The sequence below is a fragment of the Pelodiscus sinensis genome, chromosome 1 (genome assembly GCF_052426305.1).
Source record: "Pelodiscus sinensis isolate ZL-2025 chromosome 1, ASM5242630v1, whole genome shotgun sequence".
In the NCBI taxonomy this organism is placed as follows: domain Eukaryota; kingdom Metazoa; phylum Chordata; order Testudines; family Trionychidae; genus Pelodiscus; species Pelodiscus sinensis.
Genome location: NC_143052.1, coordinates 133,361,829 through 133,386,374, shown reverse-complemented (window position 1 = coordinate 133,386,374; position 24,546 = coordinate 133,361,829). Strand labels below are relative to the sequence as shown.

At 43.7% G+C, this 24,546-nt stretch overlaps 1 protein-coding gene across 1 annotated transcript in view; it reads right to left on the bottom strand.

Annotated features, from left to right (window-relative positions):
* The window catches only part of ANO2 (anoctamin 2), a 292,358-nt gene that overhangs the window by 249,208 nt on the left and 18,604 nt on the right, over positions 1-24,546 (bottom strand). The window contains exon 4 of the mRNA XM_006128152.4: positions 18,158-18,556. Coding sequence (XP_006128214.3) covers positions 18,158-18,556 — 399 coding nt within the window. The remainder of the gene's footprint in view (positions 1-18,157; positions 18,557-24,546) is intronic.

The window sequence follows — 24,546 nt, the reverse complement described above, 5'->3', positions numbered from 1 at the left end:
GTATTTGTGGAAGAGCAGTAAATATGGAAGTGTGGGGGCTAGCCAGGGACTAACCCCAGCAGACCGGATCTGGCCTGTGGGCCGGTATTTGCCCACCCCTGATGTGGAGTCACTGTACCACCTGTTAACCAAGGCTGGTTAAGCAGAGGAAGTCTGTGGTATTGCAGGCCAACTCCAGAATCCAAAGCACTGTTCTAGGGCAGCCCAATACATAGACACAGAATGCATGTTTGCAGCTCAGGGGACATCCCAGGCAGAGAGATACAGTACCAATGCATTGACAGGTACTCAGGTTACAGGGTAACAGATGATACAACTCTTCATGGGCCAGATTGCACCCCAGAATCCACAAACACCTCTCCAAATTCACAGCTTACCAGGCCAAAAGGAACGATTGTGATCACCTGCTCTGACCTGCTGCATAGCACAAACCATCAAACTGCCCCCAAAATAATTCCTGGAGCAGATCTTTTAGGAAAACAGCCAACCTTGATTAAACAATTATCAGTGATGGAGAATCCACCATGCCCATGGAAAATTTTTCCAATGGTTCATTTCATCGCTGTTACAAAAGTACACCTCATTTCCCGTCTGAACTTGCCTAGCTTCAGTTTGCAGCCACGGGATCTTGTTATAGCTTTTTTCCTGACTGAAGGGGCCACTGCTGAGTATTTGTTCCCCAGGTAGGCACTTGGACTGTAATGCACCCCTTTTCTAAGCCAAATAAAGCGCATTTAATCTGTCACTGTTGAGCAAGTCTGGGCAAAATACAGCCCACAGGCCGGATTCGGCCCGCCAAGCCACTGAATCCGGCCCATAGAGGCCGTGGGAAGCCCCAGGCAGGCTCTCCTGCTTATCCCGCAGCCCCGCGCAGAAACGTGGCGGCAGAGCTCCGTTTCTGTTTTAAAACTGGAGGGGTGGGGGAAGGTTTAGGAGCTACCTCGCCCCCAACACATTCCCATTGGCCGGTTTCTGCCAGAAACTGGCCAATGGGAGCTGCTTGTTAGAATAACAGGCAGCTAAGAAGAATCATGCCCCCTTTCCTGGGCTCAGTTATTCATGAAGCGCATGGCCAGGCTGGCAGGCAGGCAGGGAAGCAATTTAAGCTCTGCAGGTAGGCAGGCTAGTTTGGCAGCTGGCAGGTAAGTCTCTCGGCCACAGCCTGCCTCTGGCACCCCATCCCTTTCCTGTTCCAACTCTCTACCTCTCCCCCCCTCCCGCAGCATACCCAAACCCTCTCTTTCCCTCTTACACCCATGCTGCCTTCCAGATCTGGCACCCGAATCTCCTGCCCCAGATCACAATCCCCTCCTTCCCTAGGTCACATCCCAAACCCCTGCACTCCAGTCCCCTGCCCTAGGTCACAAGTGCCTGCTTCATCCCAACTCCCTCCCAGACTCCAGTCTCCCTGCAACACCCCAAGTCCGTTAGCCCAAGCTCTCTTCTGCACCCAACCTCCATCTTAGACCCCGCATCTCCATTAATATCATGGAAGAGTGCAGCCCTTGTCCACTTTCCAAAACCTTGGAGTGCCCCCAACCCATCAAAAATTATTGCCCACCCCTGATGCAGAGCATGGGTTCTAGTATTTTAATCCTTCTTGTACATCTTCTGACCCCCCTTTGCTTGCACAACATCCTTTCTGAACCAAGCCCTCGCTCTGCAAAGAGTGGAGAAGCAGTTTGTAGTGGGGTTGCATTCTCCACTTGGCAAGCACATTTTTGTCCTCAGTTTTTCTCCTCCTCCAAACTGACACGGTTGCCTTGTAAAGCACCTTGGCACGAACGTTGTTTGTGCAACTGCATCATTAAATGATGTGAGCTTTCTTCTGGGAATAATGTGTGTTTATTAACTGATGCAAAGCTAGTAGGGTGAACTCAAAAACACGTGTTCCTATAAGATCCGGAACAAAAACCCTCACAATCAAATGGCTATTTTTCTTCTTCCTGTTGCAGCAATACATTTTTCTTTAAAAGACAGTTTTGCCATTAGCACTTTGCAGTTTTAACATAGGTCAAATTTGAACCCTTAGCAGTGTTTCATTGATATTTGTAGCATTAAAACTACAAAAGATGATGAAGAGCTCTAATTACACATCTGATAGGGAATCATTTCTTCCCTGTAGCCTTGTTCTTCATTCAGCAGAAAGGACCTGACCCCACTCCCTTTGTAGTCAACATCAAAACTTGTACTGACTTTGATGGGAGAAGGATTGGACCACAAAGTAAGCTACCAATAAGACCAAAAAATGTTCCACTAGCATGGCTTATATTTGTCTTAACTCTCTCTAGAACCACTCTCCTTCCTCTTTTCCAGGGGTCTGCACACACCAACCTCATTTAGGTACTCAATATGAATCTTTCTTCAAGGCATTCCTCCCACTTTTCTTCACGATGGATGCAACTCCCTCTGGAGTGCCTGGATACCATGTCTAGCTTGGTATCCGGTCTAGCTGCTGCAGTGGTTCCCAATCTTTTCTTCTTTACTAGCACTTTCTCCCTGCCCTTGAGGTTGACTAGCGGACAGATATCCCCTCACTCCATTTAACTGGCACATTGACATCCTTTTTCTATCCCAGTGTTTTATCCTTCTCGTCTTCTATTTTCTTTCATTTGTATTGGGCTCTCTCTCAATCTGGTTTATTAATTATGTTTACACCCCCTACACACTGGTTTCTACCTTCTCAAGAAGGATCTGCAGCTCAGGACACCCACAGTTGCTTCTGTAAGGTTTGGCTACATTGTGTTCCACTTTGTGAGCTGTATGTGACAGAGAAGAAACATGGGCTAATGCTTTCCACCTGATACTGATGTCCTGAATCTTTTGAGCTGTTTCTGCAGCCCGCTATATTAGCAGCCAAAATATGACCAGGAAAGGAAAGCACGTATCTTTCCAAAGTTGGCTGATGCTTTATTTTCAACTGCATTTCCATGACGCAATGGACAGATAGGGTAGTTGTAAGCATTTCTAGTCACCTTTGCTCCTCCATTTTGCTGGAATAGTGAATGACTTCTGTCCCCAAAAGGCCTGTCTATCCAGCCAGATTCAGGCACGATTGGAGAATGGATCCTGGGCAGCAGCAGTAGCTATGTTGGTGGGAGAGGAATCACCTATCCCAATGGATCTCCAGTTATTTTCCATACTATGACACTTTTTCCCTACCCCTGCTCCCCTTTACCTTTTCCATACCCATCTACCCAAGACACACCATTTAGCTATTTGGGGATCTCAGAATCCCGTGAACGATCCCACACCTCCCACCAAGTTGAAAACCTCTCATCTAGCCCAGTTTTTACACTTATTTTTGGAAAAACACACTGAATATTAATAATATTGTCCTTATCCAAACTTTCTGCTGGGACATTATTTCCTCTGAAGCCTTCTAGACTCCTTTACAAGCTTTCTAGTTACTTCAGTGTCACCTGTGCACTTGGCCATCCCAGAGGAGCTGTTAGCACTGCTCTTCTGACAGTCCCTGTGGATTTAATTTATAGATTAATTTCTGCTGCAAACAAAACCACTGATAATTAAAAACTGTTTTCAGGGACTGATTTACGAACAAGCCACACAGGTGTTTGTTACTTTCCCCCCCCCCCCCCCCCCCCGCCCATGCCTTTGTACAAGTATGTAACAAACAAACAAGAGCAAAGCTCTCTCTGTTGGGCTCCATGAGGGGATGTTATAGTTGTTAAATGGGTCAACTCTAGGTCTCTGTGTATTTTCTAAAATTAGGTATTGTGGAAATAGCTTCATTTTTACCACTGGCTCAGCCAAGCACATCAGTTTTGCATATTCATACTGAGACTTTAGTGGAGCTGGTTTGCCATGTTAGAAAATTGGACTTTAGCCCCAAGTTAGCCTGCGGGGACCTTGCATTACTCCAGATTATTTGAATTCTGAGTAGATTATGATTTTACAATCCCCACCCCTTTAAAATGTATGTGAATGAAGGACTGAACAAATCCTTCATACACATACATTTTGTACCACAAATGTATGGCACAGTGGGAAGAGGTGTACCACAAAATTATTGCATATACCTGTTTCTAGAGATAGCAATGACAGTTCACTTTCAGAAGTGGTGATGAGAAAATTAAATCCAGGGCTGTTGATTGTTATACATGCATTTACTACACTAGTATGCATGACATAAACTTTCATGATGAAATGGAGCTGGGAGTGAGCGCTAGATCCATTTTTCTTGCTAGCATATGTATTTTAATGATTTTTCTTCTAAATACCTTTCCTTTTTTTTCTTTTGAAGTGGTAAAGAGAGGAGTATACTTCTTGGAGTTATAGATAAGATGGGATATGAGTGATGATCAATAGTATCTAATCAATAACCTATCCACACAGTTTTATAACCATCAGTCATTTTCTTCAATGCTTTGCTTCCAATATTTCAGGTGTGGAGTCACAGCCCTCTGTAGAAAGCTATAATAAGCTCTGTTCTATTTATATATCAGTGTGCCTTTTAAAATAATTACTGCCAGAAACTGAGCTGATGGAATTTTGTTTCCATCTTTTTTTCGCCCCACATCCTTTTCCTTATTGAGGCTTGTCGTCTTTCATGTTATCATTCCTTTGGCTCTTCTTTAAACCTCACTTCTGTTATTTCACTACGTCATTTTACATTAAAGTGCTCCCCAGAGGAAATATGACTTAGTCAAGCGGACCATTCACAAAAGTCAGAAATGTTAATTTCTATGGATGATTCTGTCAATAGAGACTTGAGCCAGTAATTTGTTTTTTTGGGAAGGAGATCAGGCACAAATGCCACTGGAAGCTGACTAATCCTAAGGACACAGAATGCGAGGCAAATAATAGGACACATATAGATGCCTATTCAGATGATCTTTGATTAGTGCACAGAATGAGGCCAGGTCTACACCAAGGGGCAATGTTGAATTAAGGCACACAATGCTAGCTGCATGAATAGTGTAGCTGGACTTGATGTCCCTTAGTTCTAATTACTACAGTTTCTCCACTATGGGATGGTTGAGGGGAGAAACTTTCCCATTGATTCTCCCCATTCATGTGGAGAACCAGAGTTGATTGTGCATGATCACCAGATAATTTCATAGAGTCACAGAATCATAGAATCATAAGCTGGAAGAGACCTCAGGAGGTCATCGAGTCCAGCCACAGAGGTAGGCAAATACCAGCCTGCGGGCCAGATCTGGTCCACCATGGTTAGTCCCGGGTGGACCCCACAACACTGTATATACCTGTGCCTCTGCAGGTACAGGGAAATTGCAGCGACTACTGACTGTGGATCACCATTCCTGGCCAATGGGAGCTGCGATCTCCTGTACCTGCAAAGTGTAGGTAAATATAGCAGAAGCAGGCCACCAGGGGCTAACTCTGCTGAACTGCCACTGTTTTATTGCCCAGCTCTGATTTTGCAGGTGTTTACTGGACCCACTGAACTGACCCTGGGAAATTGATCCCTGCAGCACCAATCTCCCAGTAAGTGTAGAAAAGACCTGAGAGTTAGCAACACAGGATCTATGTCCAGCTCTGCTACAGACTTGCTATGTGACCCATTTGGACATATAATTTATGCCATATCATTTAAGAGATTCTTGGATACCCATCTACTACTCCAGTTGCCTGAAATCGGGACATTTACCCCTAACCCTTTCTTTCTCAGTTTCCCTTCTGTAAAATGAGCAAAATATTTACTTCACAACACCTGTATAAATGCTAATTATTTTTATTGATATTCACAAGCCAGTTTCTTAGTTTATGCCTCAATTGTTTCCAAATCCTTCTGCAATACTTTTGATTCACAATGATAAAGGCTGTGCACAACACTTACGTCAGAAAATTTGCCCTGATTTATTTAACAGACACACACAGAGACCATATTAGAGAGAGATAGAACCTATTCTAATCACACCACAATTATTAGTAAGAATCAACAGGATTGAAACTTTGAAATTTGTAGTTCTGAAAACACTGGTTATCAACTTGGCTAATTTGCTATTATTAACAACCAAAATATTATTTTTTCATATTGAGGTAGCATCCTGTCAAATAACCAGAAGGGGTGTCAAAGTGTTTGGTGCTGTACAAAGACAAAACAAAAAGACACATTCAGTCCAAAAGATGTTACAGTATAAGGACGAGACAGAATTGGTCAGCAAGACTGGCAGTAGCCTCACCACACCGGCAGTCTTATGGCTGTCAAGTTTTTAATACATCAAAGGAGAGTTTTATGGAGAGATTTGAAGAAGGATAATGAGTTGACTTTGCAGATTGTTATGGGGAATTCTTCCCAAATGTTAGTGACAGCATAGGAAAAAACAATTTGTCCACTAAACACTTACTCATTTCACAACAGCTAAACAGCCATGGAGCAGTAACAATGTCAGGTCAGTGCTAATGTGGACTATGTCCAAAGCTGGTGACCTAGTTTTTAGGTGAACCTAATATTTAGACTGTATCCTTTTTGGGGCAGACACTCTATATGGTTATATGGATAATCATGTAATAAAATAATAATAGTAATGTATAGTTAGGTTTAACCTAATTCAATTTTAATTTTTTTAATAATTTGACAGTATCAATTTTCAAAATTATTGGAGAGCCAGGCAATAATTATTTAAGGATAGTAGAGAAACTGGTAAAACACTAATTTTGAACATCACGTAAAAATATTCACAGTAAATAGCCTTGCATCAAATTCTAACAAGTTCTTGATGCATTTTGCTTATTTTACCTATCTATAAATTTTGATTATTAAAAATGAAATTTTCTGACATTATTTTGTATGCGGTTATATTGAAGTTTTAAAATCGAATCCTTCCAGGCCTATCTAGAGCATTGTACGTTTTTTATTCCTTTACTATGCCCTGGAGCCATCCAGGCCAACCAGTGAGCTCAAGATTCAAAGGTTCAAAGTTACTTTACGGGGGAGAAATCTTGACCCCTTGGAACTCAGTGGTAAAGTTACCACTGACTTCAATAGGGCTGAGATTTCAACCTTGGCTTGTGAATGGAGTTCAAGATTCTAGTGACCAATCAGATGTAGTTCCATGCCAAGTTCCATGAAAAGAAAGCTGTGGTATGACTCATCTCAAAATCCTTCCTAAAACAATGGAATTTTCCCCTAAGTAGTTAGCCATCCTGTTGCTATTTTCCCCATCAACTCCTATCCACTTCAGAAAGTCCTTCTCCATTGGTACAAATTTAGTTTTAATATAGCCAGGTCCTATATCTTGTCCCACACAAGTGACATACAAAGGCAGAATGTGTTTAGATAATGAATAGTTCTGCAACTAGATGCATTGGAAAGTAAGAATCAAACTTTTATATTGTGGGAACAGTAAGAGACCCCAAGCAGCACTGTACCCCTTTGTTCTGAGTGCTGCACTAACCCAGAGACAGCTATAGTACCTGCCCCAAAAGCTACAGATGGTACTTGCTTTGTTTTGGGTAAGATAACAACATTAGCCGACACAGCAGAATCAGGTCCAAAATTAGCTTCCTTAGTGGCTTAGGGTGTGTCTACACAGCAAAGTTATTTTGGAATAATGGCCGTTATTCCGAAATAACTATGCAAGTGTCTATACAGCAATTCCGTTATTTTGAAATAATTTTGAAATAACAGACGGCTTATTCCGACTTCTGTAAACCTCATTCTCCAAGGAATAACACCTATTCAGAAATAGCTATTTTGAAATAAAGTGTGTATAGACACTCCACTTCTGCTATTTTGAAATAGCCCCTCACCAGGGTCATTCTAAGTTATTCCTCCTGGGGCTCTAAATTGAGATAGCACATCTACACTGCAGGGAAGCTTCAAAATTAGTCTGAGGCAGGCTTCCCTAATGTGTATGTGCTATTTTGAAATAAGCTATTTCTGAATAACTGTTCTGGAATAGCTTATTCCAAAATAATTGTGCAGTTTAGATGTAGCCTTAGAAACCAGTGTAACATGTCACATTTTATATTCCTGTAACTTAAATCGGTTCACATTTTATATCAAATATAGTAGTAATCGTGCAGTACTTGCAGAGCGCTTCATATTTCCTATGAGATTAAAGTGCCTTTCTTGGCAACTTTTACAATCCAGCTTCATAAATTGTAAGGAGAAGGATAACTATTCTAGCTCTTCACTACTGTATGCAAGTCTAAAAATAGCTATATACTTTTAAATGGAGCTAGTTAAAATTCTCATATTGCAATCTGACCAAAATCATCACTTCAGAAGAAAAGTTGTCTGGATTCTCAATAAAAATAGCTGGGGCGGGGGATGAATTCAGCTTGTGGAAACTAAACCTGTTTTAAAAAATTGAAAAGTAATCTTCAAAAAGTGAAAAAAAAATGTTTTAAGCCAGTGAAAATATTTCCTAGCTGTTGTAGGGTGACTGCTCCACTCTCACCAAAAGGAGTTAAAACAAGCTGGAGGGAGCCTGCACAGAGTCCTGACCAATCAGGAAAGGTCTTAGAAGGAGCCAATGAGAAGACTGCTTGCTGAGGCAATTCTGGTTATAAGGAGCTGCCCAGAAGAGCAGTGAGCCCTTGGGGCCTGACCATGGAAGCTGCAGGTCTGGTTCCCAGGGGAGCACCTTAGAGAAAGCAGTGCTGGGCAGACTTGGGAGAGCTACAGAAAGGGAGGCTCCAGCCTGACACTTGCCAGGCTGCGGGCCTTGAGGTTCTGGGGCCATAGGGAAGACATGGCCCAGGAAAAGGGAGGGAGTAGAGGGGGAGAGGAGAAGGGCAGGACAAGGTTGCCACCAGAGGTTCCCTGGCCCAAGGCACCCCTTCTCCATGCACTGCACCTAGCCAGAATGAGGAGAGGCCTTTATGAGGTAAGGGGCTAGACTGAGACTGCCGTTGGCCAGGATGGGAGGCACAAATCTGCAGATTGCTGATACACTCTCTCTTTTGCTCCTTTCTGGAGGTATCGGGCACTGCCAGAAAGCAGTGTCCCAAAGAGGACACTGTGATCGTGGAGCCATGATTTTGAGTCCAGAACAGAGCGTGGAGCGAGTATGGAGCGACAACAGGTGAGACACCAGCCTGAAGCGGGCACCCTGCTTAGGACAGAGCTAATTCTCAGTGTGACCAGCAGGAGGCGTCGCAGCGGTGAGTCTCAACCTGTTACACTAGCAAAAAATGTTACCCCCTCAAAGGAACATTTTGGAAAATTTCCAGTGAAAAAATAATTCTTTTTCAATCAATTTCTTAAAGACTGGCATGTCCAGCGACTAGTAAAGAGTTCCCATCACCAAAACCCAATGTACAGATGTGCTGGCACAACAGAACAGAGGCTTGCCAGCCTCTTCAAGGTGCTGATCACAGTAGAGATTATTATGCAGACCCACCTCCTCTCATCAAATAATAGTCCAGTCCACACACTTTGGCGGGGAAAATGGTTTTTAAAATGTGATTTGCCAGCTGGAATTTAAAAAGTGAAGTGGCTCTGAACCTTGGGGAAGATGCTACTAACAAATATCGCAGGAGCCAGATGTGACTCCAAGAAAATAACTGTTCCTGCTCCAGCTTTCTGAGTTATTGAGGAGAGAAGCTCCCAACAAAAGAGGAGGGGAGGGGAGAACTGACAAAGAAGCCACCCCTGTACTCTGAATAATAAGCAGGGAAGTTGGATTGGCCATTATTGCCTTCTCACTCCAAGGCGTGCAGGAGATGCTATGCCGTCTGCAAGTCTGTCTCACAGAGTTCCTAGATTTGCAAATAGGGAGTGGAATCTGGCTACCTTGTAGGTGGGCAATGGTAAATGAAGTGTCTTTCTGGCCACACCCAGAATCCTGATGGGCCGCCTGTGGTCCTCGGGCCGCAGGTTGCCCACCACTGCTTTAAAAGGTATCTTCATCTGCTAAATGCTGTTTGACAATGCCAACATGCATCTCGAATGCCTTCCCCTTCTATTCCTACTTAACTGTCCTACATAGCAATGGTTGAATAATGTACCACCTTGTATTTGTGGTCATTAAGGAAACAATGTAATTGTAGTTTAAGTTAACTACTTGTGTTCAGTGTTAGGTGAAGTACAAGTTCCTTCCTGGATCATCACCACAAATTCATAATACTGGAAAGGAAGGGGAGGAGGCTTATTAACTAGAGGCAGGTCTTTCTGAATTTGCTACTGCAGTGCTCCTCCAGCATGCTATTAAATAGCTGTGCTTTTTTCTTTTCTTTTCTCTTTTTTTCTTGTCTGGTGGTGCTTGTAATCCTGCATGTTAGCCATAAGAGGTCATGTAACCTGCTGATCTTCTTCTAGAGCTCACAGTGACCTGCCAAAGAGCATTCTGGCACAGACCACTTGGAAACAGGATTTTATTGTGCTTTTAACTGCACATTACTTTTGAAGGAGAGAGGGGAAGATTATTCATCTACTTAACATTAAGTAAGTGATGAAGTACTTATAGGACCTGGGCCTGGGTTAGCTGCCACACAATAGTGAAAAATGTAAACTTACTAGTTCTACCTATTAATACACAAATCTACACCGCTGTAAGGCCATCTCCCTTCATAACACCAAACAGAGTAGTCATTCAGAAAAATGCTCTTCTATTCTACCATCACATCAAACTGTAAGAAAGCTTATAGAGCTGTGACATGTTATACACTGGCCTTTTGAAATCTTTATTATACGTTTAATAAACATCACTGTTTCCCTTAGAGGAAAAAATAAGGGGGTAATATTAAAGCTGGAGGTTTTAAAGCTCGAGAGGAGCATACTGATAAAGAGTGAAGAAAGAACATAAGGCATTAGTTCTTAACCTGGGGGTAATTACCCCTCAAGGGGTAATCTGGCATATTTCAGGGGGTAATAAGTTTAAAATACAATAGGTGTTCAAATTTGTTCAACATCATGTATGAGAAAACAAAATACAATACAAATGATTAATTGTAATTTTCTTTTTGTCTATTGACAGTTTTAAAAGGAGGAGGGGTAATTTTGGTTTATTGGTTAAGCTTAAGGGGTAATCATGCCAAAGAGGTTAAGAACCACTGCCTTAAGGTCTTTGGGAACTGGTTAGACATTCCTTACCTGGCAGGGGAGAGGTAAATTATACTTGAGTGGAGATGGAAAAAGATAGAAAGGGGGCCTTTTATCTACAGTGTTTAGGTTAATATGGAATCATAGAACCATAGAACACTAGAACTGGAAGGGACCTCAAGAGATCAAGTCCAGTCCCCTGCTCTCATGGAAAGCACAATCTATATCACCCCCGATAGATGTCTGTATAACCTGCTCTTACATATCTCTAGTTATGGAGAGTCCACAACCTGCCTGGGCAATTTATTCCAGTGTTTAACCACCCTGACAGGAAGTTTTTCCTAATGTCCAACCTAAACTTCCCTTGCTGCAGTTTAAGCCCATTGCTTCTTGTTCTAGCCTCAGAGGCCAAGATGAACAAGTTGTCTCCCTCCTCCTTATGACACCCTTTTAGATACCTGAAAACTGCTATCTGACATCCCTTTTAGCCTCACACATTGTGTGTTCTGTGGTCAGTCAGAAATTAGAGGGTACAGCTGGGTCCAAAGTCAACACCACTGAGAAGGTGCTTTGCGCATTACAAGAGGAAACGAGATGCTGCACAGCTAGAGTGAGAGGCAATAGGAGGAATAGCCATGAATTCCAATAATCAAATGTCCCTTAGAAAGTCTCCTCCGAGCTTCCAAAGTATCCTCCATCTCCTAAGCCATTCTCTCCTACGCCACACAGTGACAAATTTTCCCATCAAATGATTTTCTCCCATTTCCTCAGTGACTTGTTGTACCCACTCCACCCATCTATTAACATGTGCCCTCACCTATGAGCATGATTTCACGGTCCTCCTCAAACTGCAGACAAGTAGCACATGAAAGTTCCTAAAAGAGAACTAGGCACTCTGGTTATGCCTGTTTTCTACAAGTGGAGCTATTTATAGTCTGGATTCTTTCTTATAAAAACCATTCCTAATTCAATTTAATGCCTCAATGCTGGTTCCTTATTTTAATTGCCAATTTATCAGATACCTGCCTTATCCAGATATTCATCATTAGACTCAAAGTAAACACAGAGGCCATATTAAGATGCCGTGAGAAGAATATATTTTTCCAGATGAGGGTATTTGCTTAAATAGAAAACATTTTGTATTCCAGCCTCTAGAAGAAGAAAATTGTGGAAAGAAAATAAAAAAGGGAAACTTGATTTTAAAATCATGTTACATTCTCCCTTTGTGTAGCAGTTAAACTCCTGGCAGTTAAAGTCATTTAGCTCACAAAAACATTGGCTGTATGAACTCTACTCAGCTGTGAGGTGAGTAGACCAACTAGTTAGATGTTCAAGATACTGAGATGGGTTCATGTAGGTTAATGATGTGCAGAGTAATTACAAAGCAGGGTTAAGCTACTTTTCAGTTCAAAGTGCATATTGTTTCCCATGTGCAGAACAGGTGCTATTAAAAAACCATAAGGTGATCTAAGAACTACAAGCCTTAGTAGGTGTATCGTACATCAATGGGGGTACTCAGAAGGCTTCCACTGGGTACATCAATTCATCTAGGTTTATGCCTAGTTTTACAACAGACTACTGAAAAAAAGTCCTAGCAAAGTCAATACAAACTAAAATTGCATACCTTGACTTATTTGTACTGCTCAGTATAATTTACACTGAAATATAAGCAGAGTATTTATATGCCAATTGATTTATTTTATAATTATATGATTATTAGAAAGGAAGCAATTTTTCAATGAGTGTGTTGTGCTACATTTATATTTGTATGTCTGATTTTGTAGGCCGGTAGTTTTTAAGTCAAATGAAACTTGGAGCACACAAGACAAATCAGACTCCTGAAAGCGGTACAATAGTCTGGAAAGATTGAGAGCCACTGCCATAGGACACTGATACTATTCAAGACTCTTCACAGATTTGGACTCTATGAAGGACCACAGCAATGATGTAGTCTGACCTCTGGTAAAACACTTCCTCAAAACAATTGCTAAAGCAGATCGATCAGAAAAACACTCAGTCTTGCATTGAACATTCTTAGTTAAAAAGAATTCACCATGACTCTTGGTAAGTTGTTTCCATGGTTAATTGCTCTCACTGTTAAAAACGTTCATTATTTCCCGTTTGAATTTATCTAGTTTCAGCTTTCAGCCATTGGATTGTGTCAGACCTTCCTCTGCTGGACCCCTTATCCTTCATTTTGCTAAGCTGAATAATTTGAGCTCAGGCCTCGCCAAAGAGTTTGTGGAGCCCAAGGCAGCATGACTGAGACACATGGCCACACGGCTCCCAGTCAGTGCAATGAATGAGTAGTCGGGTGGGTTGGGCCAGGGGCTTGCCAGCACGGGGCCATGAGGCCCTGAATGCACGGGGCTCAAGGCAAAGGCCTCGCTCACCTTGCCCAAAGGCTGAGCCTGTTTGAGCTCTTTAAGTCTATCATTAGAAGGCATGTTTTCTAATTTTTTACTCATTAGCATAGCTCCTCTCTCAACCGCTTCACTATATATAAACATTCTTCTTGAAGTGTCGACACCAGTACTAGCCAGTGTTCCAGCAGCAGTTGGGCCAGGATCAAATACAGGGGTAAAATAACCTCTCTATTCCTATTCAAGATGTCCTTGCTTATGTAATCAAGGCACAAACATAGCCCAGCTCACCACAACACGGCACTGGGAACTCATGTTCAGCTGAATATCCACCACAACCTGCAAACCCTTTCCCGGAGTCATTGGTTCTCAAGGTGGAGTCCTCAATCATGTAATTATGACCTTCATTCTTTGTTGCTAGATGCATAGATTCACACTGAGCTATATTAAAATGCATACTGTTTGCCTGATCTCAAACCAATACACAAGCTATGTGGGAAGACTGAAAAAACTGAGCTTGTTTAGTTTGGAAAAGAGAAGACTGAGAAGGGACATGATAGCAATTTTCAAGTATTTAAAAGGGTGTTACAAAGAGGAGGGAGAAAAATTGTTCTCCTTGGCTTTTGAGCATAGGACAAAAAGCAATGGGCTTAAGTTGCAGCAAGGGAGGTTTAGGTTGGACATTAGGAAAAACTTCCTAATTATCAGGGTGATTAAACACTGGAATAAATTGCCTAGGGAGGTTGTGGAATCTCCATCCACTGGTCATATTTAAGATCAGGTTAGATCTAGACAGTGTCAGGGATGATCCACCTGTCAGGGATGATCTAGACAGTGGTTGGTCCTGCAGTGAGGGCAGGGGACTGGACTCCATGACCTCTCAAGGTCCTTTCTAGTTCTAATGTTCTATGATTTCGTGATTCTATTATTCCAATACTGTGCATCAGTGACATGTCCTCTTCATTATTTGCTACTCTCTCAAATTTTATGTCATTTGCAACCTTTATCAATAATGATTTTATGCTTTCTTCCAGCTCATTAATAAAAATGTTAAATATCTTAGGGCCAAAAAGAAATCCCTGGAGGACCCCACTAAAACACACCTGATTCTCTGTATACAATTACCTTTTGAGCCCTGTTAGTCAATTTTTAATCCGTTTAATGTGTGTTGTGTTAATTTGATATCTTTTTTATTTTTTAAATCAAAATGGCATGTGGTACCATTTCAGATGCCTTACAGAAGTGTTAAGTATAAAACATTCGTATTGTTACCTTTATAAACCAAACTTGTAATCTTACAAAAATATCAAGTTAGTTTGGCAGGATTTATTACAAAAAAAACCCAAGTCGATTGGCATTGGTTATAGTATCCTTTAATTCTTTAGTGAGTCAAGTCTCATATCAGCTGCTTCATTATCTTGCCTAGGATCAATATCAGTTTGAAAAGCTTATAATTAATTGAGTCAACCCATTTTCTCTTTTTAGATACTGGTGTTCTGGTGCCACTTTGAGCTGGTATGTCCTGGTCTGTGGGGAGCTTCTTTCTGATGATGAGCTTTGAGAGGTTAGGGGCTTGGATCAGTCCATCCAGATACTCCAAGGGAACCTGCTGCACTAAGGAAATACTGTCTTCTGACCACACAACCCTGGTTGTAACCTACCTCCCCCACAAGGGAGCCCATATAGGGTATCCTCAAACAACCACAACCCATATTCAATGAGGACACAATCCTGAAAGAAATCATCCCTGATCCCTCTCTTCTGATCTTCAAACCACCCCCAACCACACCACGTCCACCACAGAGCAACACCAACTTAAAGCAACACCAGACCCTTTTCAGAACAACAGATGCAAAACTTGTAGATATATCTCTCCTGTTACAATGATTAATAGCCATCAGAACACCTGTCAAAATTCATAAGTCTAACAGATGCCTACCACAACAGGCAGTATACCCTATCCCATGCACTAGAAGTCCCAATAGCAACAGTGTGTGTGGATGAAACCAGACAATCAGGACATTCTCAACTGAATGGACATAGGAAAAAGATAAGAGACAAAAAACACCGTATCACCTGTGATCACCCTGTCTGCTCTACCAGTCCTCACCCTCAAAGAAACCTGTGCAACACTTCCAAATGACCAGCCTGGGAGCTTAGATTTGTAACTTTGCTGTACACTAAAAATCAAGGAGCGAATAGAGACACTAGATGTATGATGGCAAGAGCGTTAGCAGACCACTTCACCTTGAATGACCGCTTGAAATATATGGTAACTATGTATGTTAAACAATTGATTCATACCTTGTATTTAGCAGTGACACCAAGTTTCCCAGACCTGAAGAAAAGTTCTGTGTAAGCTTGAAAGCTTGTCTCTCTCACTAACTGATGTTGGTCCAATAAAAGATATTATCTCACCCACCTTGTCTAATATGGAAGTCAAGGAAGCTATGAGAAAGTTACTCAAAAGAATCTTTCAGATCAAATATGAATAGACTCCATGGGTATGTCTAGACGACATCCCTCTGTCAGCAGAGGGATGCAGATTAGGCAGGTCAACATTGCAAATGAGGCGGGGATTTAAATATCCCGCGCTTAATTTGCATAAAAAATGGACACCAATTTTGCCGACTCAGCACTTTGTCAGCAAAAAGTGGCAGTCTAGAGGGGGATCTGTCGAGAAAGAAAGCCATTTTCGACTGATCCTGTAAACCTCCTTGCTGGAGGCATAAGGAGAGATCTGTTGAAAAAGGCTTTCTTTCTCAACAGATCCCCCTCTAGACTGCAGTTTTTGCTAACAAAGTGCTGAGTCTGCAAAAACGGTGGCCATTTTTATGCAAATGAGGCATGGGATATTTAAATCCCGGCCTCATTTGCAATGTCGACCTGCCTAATCTGCATCCTTCTGCTGACAGAGGGATGCAGTTTAGACATAGCCCATACCATGAAATCCAGAAAAAGAAGGGAGTAGTGGAAATCCACACAGCCCACAGAAGGCGTAACATCACCAAGAAAGCTTGGATTCCATTCAATTATTGAAAAAAGATCATTAGATTTCTAAAAGATTACAGTAAAATAAAGAAAAATGGAAATTACTTATAACACTTAATGATGGATCAGTTTCATGGAGAAAAAAATGCAATTAAATGCACAAGTATTTAGACAGCAAATATTTTCATTATGAAAAAATAAAACACAGTTTAATTACCATATTCTGAGCTCCCCTGCATTTCAATAGCAAGTAATTAGTTTAGTAAAATTTCAATACAGGTTTCTGGTCAATAACACTTGAAATATACACAGCAAATAAACCAGCACCAATCAGCACGATTCTAGAAAAAGCATAGTCAGCCCCTTTTCTGTATTTTGGGAATGTGAATCTTTGGAAAGATATTTAACAAGCCGTTTCCTGGCTGGTCAATGGGATTTGAACCAGGGATCCTTAGTACTAAAGCATGAAGCTAAAAGATAAATTCTGTTAGTTTGCTTGGAAACTCTAGTGAATCTGTGACATTTCTAACAATGGAAAAGGAGGGATCAGAGGGCAGTTTTAATGCATTAATTAGAAATCAAAGTACAGTAATTCCTCATTTAACACATGCCCGTTTAACACATTTTCGCAATAGCACGATTTTTTTTTAGGGAACATTTTTTGAATTACACGACCGTCCCTGGAATAACACGATTTCCCCAGCTGGCTCGTTGCTGCCGGCTGCACAGGGCTTCCCTCGCCTCCCTGCAAAGCAGCGGAGGGTTCGCTGCTCACCGCGCTATTCCCCGGCCACCCTCCTCCCCCCGCCACTGGACGCAGTGCGGGTCCCAGCAGATCTGTCACAGGGGCATACTCCCATCCCAGTCCCCCTCCCCTCTCCCTCCTCCCCTCCCCTTCCCTTCCCAGAGCCAAACACCTCCCCTCCCTGCTGTAACCCAGTCCCCTTTCAACCATAACCTTATGTCCCAGTCCCAACAGACACCACCGCTTGAAACGCAACCCCCACCTTTTCCATTATTTTCAATGGGAAAATTGACCCTGCATAACACATTTTCACTGAGCACAATCATTTTCTGAAACATATCTATAGTGTTAAATGAGGAATTACTGTACAACACAGGGCTTGATTTTCCTCATTTGCACTAGTTGAAGGGGAAATCTACACCAGGTTGGGTTGTGCGAGTCCCAGCTCAGGTAGACACATTTGGCAGAACAGGCCACAAGTAGGTTCGCCGCCCTAGTACCTTCCTAGAGAGTCCGGCAGGAATGCGCTCCTGCCACATTGCTACTTTGAGCATGCTCACTCTGGCAGGTTGGGAATCATTCCTTTCAGCTATTAGGCAGACATATCCCTAGGCAAGAGCAACAGCAGAGGAGTCACGCTGGTTTGAAATCAATGAAAGGGTGTCCATGAACATCAGGGGGCTTTGAATCAGGGTGAGAGGAGAGGATAGTCCAGCCTACAATCTGCATCTGAAGAGAGCCAGGAGGTAAAGCTTGGCTGTCCCTTATATTCACCATCAATAAGTACAATGTTTCTGTAACATGGATAGTTAATGTATATCATTATAGAACTGAAACCTTTGCCTGCACTAAGCCATAACTCTTTGTGCTGCAATGGGCTTTTGCTCAGTATTGCCTTTTGCTGGGGGTAGAGGGGGAGGGAACTAACAGAATCCAAGTTGTTTAACTTAACAGTGTCCTACTTTCTACTTACTAAACAGGATTTCTTCTCCCCACAGACTTCTTTTCAGTGCTAAACCAAGACAGCTCTTTGCTGATGGGAAGTCCAGTGCCATGCTGAAGGACTGCCCCTTGTGCTCTTACCTCAATGTCTTTTTCTATCTCCAGTCCGGCTTCCACCAAGTTGTACTCATACTCCTCCCTCTGCTCCCATTTCTCGTCCTCTAGGGCATCCAGTGGGCTCATCTCGATCAGCTGAGGAACTGGCTGCACACGTTGCTGCTGAGATGCATTCAGGCCCTGGTTTTGCGGCTGCTGAGAGTGGCTTTTCCCCATCTCCCCATTAGAAACAATAGCCAAGGCGGAAGGTCTGTGCAAGGGACCTAGGGAGCCACCGACTCGCTGGTGCTGAGAAGCGCGCTTCCGGTAATGATAGACTAAGACGTAATCCACTTTCCTCTTGCTGTCCCTAAAATGCATCCCACCTGGGGATATCCCACCTCTGGCCTCCCCTTGGGACCCATCCAGGTAATTGTTAATTATCTGAAAGAGAAATAGACAAGTCTCAGGGAAAGAAACAAAACGCCCAAGTAAGGAGCTGTGCTCAGGGCCTCTCTTGTACAAGCACACGAAAGCCTTAGCTGAGTAAACAAAGAGGAGTAACTGTAGAGATGGGCAAGGCGCAATAGGAGCAAGAGCTCGGATTGAGCACTGCAGAGCATCCTCTGTCTATATATTATGGCCTGGGAATATGTTGTAAAGCGACACGGTGCTCCTGGGGAACATGGACTGTTTGTGCCGGGCAGCAATCAGAGGTCTGAGCTGGGACATGGAGTTCAGCTCTTTGGGGCACAGGAGGAGAAACAGGGCTGGGCAGGGCTGGGCTGGGCAGAGGGTATATAGGAGACAAGAAGGTTGAGGAGTGGATGTTAGAAAGAGTAGCTCTCCCATGCCCAGCTATGACTATAAACCATATCAGTATTGACGTACATTGTAATTAATTTTGAGAGAAGATTGGTAGCCTGCATGAGCCACCAACATGCACCATTAAAAGAAAGGGAATGCAAAGCCATTCAACAGACTGTCTGCCACATCAGTTTCCCTTCTCCATCTCAGTTACTTTCTTTCCAGAGTTCACATATCTCTGCCTTAGGCCATGCAGCCTCAGCTCCAACCACAGCCATAGTACATCAACATGGATTCCAATTCTGTAATTTCTATATTAAAATATAATCCCAAATGTAGAACCGTCACTCACAACATAGTCTCAGAGGGGTAGCCATGCTAGTCAGTAACTTTAAAAACAAGCAGTCCTGTGGCACCGTAGAGACTAACAAACCTTCTTATATAATTTAGGCTACATCTAGACTGCAAGCCTCTTTCGAAAGAGGCTTTTTCAAAAGATACTTTTGAAAAAGCCTCTTTCAAAAAAAAAGTCTAGACTACAACCAGTACTTTTGAAAAAGCAAGTCGCTTTTTTGAAAGATAGCACCCAGGCAGTCTGGATGCTCTCTTCCGAAAAAGCACAGTTTGCATTATTTAGCGCCTTTTTTCGAAAAAGCACTTTCAAAAAAAGGCGTTCTTCCTCGTAAAATGAGGTTTTCCGTGATCGAAAAAACTGCCATGTTCTTTCGATTTACTTTCAAAAGAACGCGGCAGCAGTCTAGACGCAGGGATAGTTTTTTCCATAAAAGGCCACTTATTTCGAAAAAACCCTGTAGTCTAGACACACCCTTAGAGCGTGTCCATATCTGTCTGTGCATCTGTTTGTCCATTTGTTCAGGAATTTCTCCTAAACTGTAAGAGCAAGGACCGCCAAATGCAGTATGCAGCTTCCTCTTACTCAAACTTAAACCCAGGTCAGGGTCTGGTTGTGCCTGGAAAACAGGAAGTGCTGGGAATGGGGCTATTTTCCATAACATGGAAAGGGAGGGGGCAGAGACTGGAGGGACGTGAAAGGGAGAGGCACAGACAGGAGGGGCATGATACTTAGAGCAGCCCCTGGGAGCAGCTGCACCACAAAGAGAGTGGCCAGCAGGGCTGAGGCTCCTCTATCTTGCCAGACTCCAAACTGTGTAAGGAGCTTCCCTGCCCCAGAGCTGGAACCTGCTAGAGGAGGGGGCAACCCCCAGAGCCTGGCTCCTCCTGCAGCCAGCCTGCAAGATGTGTGTGTGAGGGGGGGAATCCCCCCTGTGCCTCCCCTCATCCCAGACAGCCTGAAGGTGCAGGTAACCACTGGAGGGAGGCTGTAGAGGGGTCACTGGATGGCAAGGCCAGCCTGCAGAGCATTGTCCCCAAACAACAGGCTGCAGGTCCAGGTGGCCACTGCCCCAAAAGGAAGGCCCCCCCCTTGGAGCAGTTGCAGGCCAGGGGTTGCCCCTCTTCCCCAAACAAACTGCAGGCCGGGGGGTGCAGCTGGAGGCCAGGGCTGGCCTGCAGAACCCCAACCGCCACCTGACAAGCACGCAGACCTGGATCCCCCCTCCTAGAAGGAGCCGCCCTCTGGGGAGCATAGCCCCAATCCCTCAGGAGGAATTGCCAGCCAGAAAGCACTGCCAGGATCCCCTGGGAAGAGCCACTGCCAGAGCAATGCCACCCTGCTGCCATGGGTGGCCCCAGTAATCCCCCCTCATCTCCCAGCCTCCTGTCCTGAGCTCACTACCATGAGTCCTACCTCCTACCTTCCTTGACTTCTGCACCTCCATTTCCTTCCCCCTGCCTTGAGGCCATCACCCCTTGCCTTAAGCACCCCCCAGTTCCCAACCATCTGTCCAAAGACTCTCCTTACCCCCAAACCCTCACTCCAGCCTTCATTTCCCTTCATTTTTTAAAAAATACAATCATTGAAATAAAGCGTATGTTTTTCATTTATTTTCCAAAAATCCCCCAAAAGATTACTTCCATAACAGATCTGAGCAACACTGGGTACATCTGCTAGTATATCATAATCATGAGCTTTCATGGGTAAAATCCATTTCATCAGATGAACTGGAGTGGAAATTACAGAATGCAGAGTATATAGGATAGCAAAAGCAGTTACCTGTCCATTGTAGGACCAGTGTTAATGGATGCTAATTGAGTCAGGCTGGATGTGTCTCATTCATAGCTTTTGATGTGTAAATGCAAATATCAAAGGCTTTTAAAATTGCCTTTGTAATGTGTCAACTAGTTAGTATCTTTATTCAAGCCCAAGTTAATAGTGTGGAACTTGTAACTGACTCAATTAGCATCATTAACACTGGTCTTACAATTGGTTGCTTTTGCTATTATATATACTATGGATTCTGTAATTTCCACTCCAACTCGTCTGATGAAGTAAATTTTACCTATGAAAGCTCACCATGTCTTTGTCAGTCTCCCTTTATTTTGACATGACATAAGGCAATTGTCCACACTATCAAGCCTGTTATTTCGAAATAAAGAGCTTGTTATTTTGAAACAATAACTTCTGCTTGCAAAGAGGAATAAGCTTATTGCAGAATAGTTATGTGGGAGTTATTATTTTGAAATAATTTATTTCAAAACCACTCCCTAATGTAGACATAGCCTAAGGTGCCATAGAACTGCTTGTTGTTACTCACAACATAGATTACCCATTCACATACATTATCCTAAACTGTATAGAAAACCATCTTTCACTGCCACCCTTTGCAATCTAACTTCATGGCTAGTTTACCTACACTCCAATGCAGAACTAGGTACAAGTAGTTTATGAAAGCTATGGCAGCTTGGATGGGAATATATTATCTTTTAAGCAAATAACATGGCCAGCTTTAAGTTTACATATTGTTTGTTTGGGATTGGGGTCAAAACATGGAGCTTGTGAAAGGAGGTATTTGAGAATGGGAAAAGGAACTGAAGAGTGTACTGTTGATGTTTTTTAAATGGGAATTGCCCAGGTTTTTACTGTGCGTGAACACTGATAGTTACTGATCTGAACAACTATGCATGTGGATATGAATTGCGTGCTGACACCTCCCATGTTCATCTCTCCCATAGCTAAGTTTCACTTCCTAGCTCCACACGCATCTGCTATCAACCTCCTTGGTCTCCCTGCATGCAACCCTTTCATGCACAGACTGGATTGCTTTCATTTTTCTCCCTTTGCACACTATACATATGCTACACATACACGGTCTGCATGTCCCCTTTACCACTAGATTTACACATGCAGGTTAAAAATACTTTGGAGACAACATTTTATAACATGTTCCCATTCTATAGCCTGAGTCCTTTTCACACTGTACTCACAGGCAGTCCCTGCAGATTCTCTGGATCCATTCCTGCCACAATGAAAACACCAGATCTCAGATGCCCAGCCTCCCTTCCAGAAAACTTCATGCAACACACTTCATAGGTAAGTCGTCACCATTCCCTGGCCATTGGCACCAGCAGCAATCCAGGGAAATCCATTAGCTGGCTCTAGAGAAGATAATCTTCAAGTGTTATCCCCCTCTTCTTTATACGTGGGTGCGTGGTGAAATGAGAGAAGCACACAGAGCCCAGAAGGAAAAGGAATGAGCACAGTTTTGGTAGAGGAGTTGCTGAGGGTGTTTTCCTGTTTATCATCTGTAGGTACCCAGGTGCCTCATCCCAGCAGTTGCCACCTGAGAGGTCACCATAGCAACATCAAAGGGATGCTGCTGCTGCACCTTCACAGAGAGCTGGACTGTGCAGACTGGAGATCTCTTTCTCTCTCTCTCCCTGACACACACACGGCAAAGATATTTTGCCACATCTGTGCATTAGGACCAGGCCCTAAAGTGAGTGGCAAATTTCCCATAAACTACAATGAGAACAGGGGGAAGCCCTAATTTTGCAATGCTTTCCTGCTCTCATAGGAGGTTTTGCAACTGAAGAATTTGTTAGCTGCTTATTCATTTTGTTTTAATCTCTAGAACTGCTAGTAAAAAAATTGTTTTTAATTATGAAAAGAATGAACTTTAAATGATTATATATTCTTCCCACAGCCTCTCTCATTCTGCCTGTACTTTCATTCGTTCTCACTCTCGCCAAAGAAATCAGTGTCTTGTAGGTGCAACATGCTGTTTTGCTTAGAAAACTGACTCTAAAAATAGCACCTTGGTTCCATGTTTCTGGGTGATTGCAGAACAATGGCATACAGTTTAGAAGGTAAATCGATCACGGAGTATGGTGGTTAGGGCTGCCAACCCTCCTGTTTTCGCTGGGAGTTTTCCAGAATTGGGTTTAATCTCCCAAAGACTACAGAAGCAAATATGGGATATTTTTGGGGTGCTAAAAGTCTGGTGGTGCAGCCAGGTTAAGGCTGGCTCCCTGCTTGCTCTGATGCCATGCCACCCCCAGAAATGGCTGGCACAACCCTTCAGCCTCTGGGGGGTGGGATGTACAGGGTCTCTGAGAACTGCCCCCATCTTTGGCACTGAGTCTGCAGCTCTGACTGGCCAAGAACTGCAGCCAATGGGAGCTGTGTGGAAAGCACCCAAACTCCCTCTTGGAGCCCACACTCTACATGCCTCCTTTCTGGACCCACACTGCCCTGTGCCCCCTCCTTGAGCCAACATCCTACACCCCATCCAGCGCTCTGAACCCCTGCCCCTGCCCTGTGCCTTCTACTGCACTCAAACTCTCTCCTAGAGCCTGCACCCCATCCATCTACTGCACCCCAACCCCTGCCCTAGGCTCTGCCCAGAGCCTCTTCCCAAGCTCCGAACCCCTCAGCCCAGCCTAAAGCCTACACCACAAACCCTTGCCCCATCCTTGTGATAGTTACTAAGGGTGTGAGAGAGAGAAATACGGAGTGAGAAGGATGGAATGGCTGGGGGTGGGGCTTCAGAGAAGGGGAATGGCCTCAGGGAAGAGATGGGGCAGGAGGAGGGGCAAGGGTCTTTAGGTTTGCTTGATTAGATAGTTGGAAACGCTAATTGTGGTATGTGTTCTAATGACAAGGCCTGCAAACTTATCCCAGGGTCTGCAGGTCAAGGTCTATTTTCCACCCCGAATGAAGGTTCTGCATTCAAGATTGCACTGTCTTCAGATTCTGCCCTCACTGACACAGACGCAGTAGTGGATGCTTAGCACCCACCAGCAACCAAGCTCCCCCCTCGCCCCCACGCCCACCAGCCTTTCCTCACCCTCCCTTCCAGCTCCTTCTGAGTGCTGTAGTGAGCTGTTCCATGGAGGGAGGGAGGAGGAGCGGGGGGGGGGGACTTTGGGGGAAGGGCCAGAGTAGAGGCATGGCTGCGGGCAGAGCAGGGGTGGAGGCATGGAAGAAAGTGTAGAGTCTAGGTAGGCTTTGACTGGGGGGAGGGGTGCGGGGATTTGAGCAGCCTGTGACCATGCATGGGTTTGCTACCGATCTGAAAGTGGTTAACAACTCTGCTGATGGTGCACAAGAGGGAACAGAATCCAGCTCCCTCTCTCTGAGCTGTGTTGCCTCCTACAAGCAAACAGGAGTACAAACATAAGACAGAGGCTAGAGTCAGTAGCCGTCATTCAGAATAGACAGAGGGAGCAGATTTGCTGAGCAAGGAAGTGGCATTTTTTGCGTAATT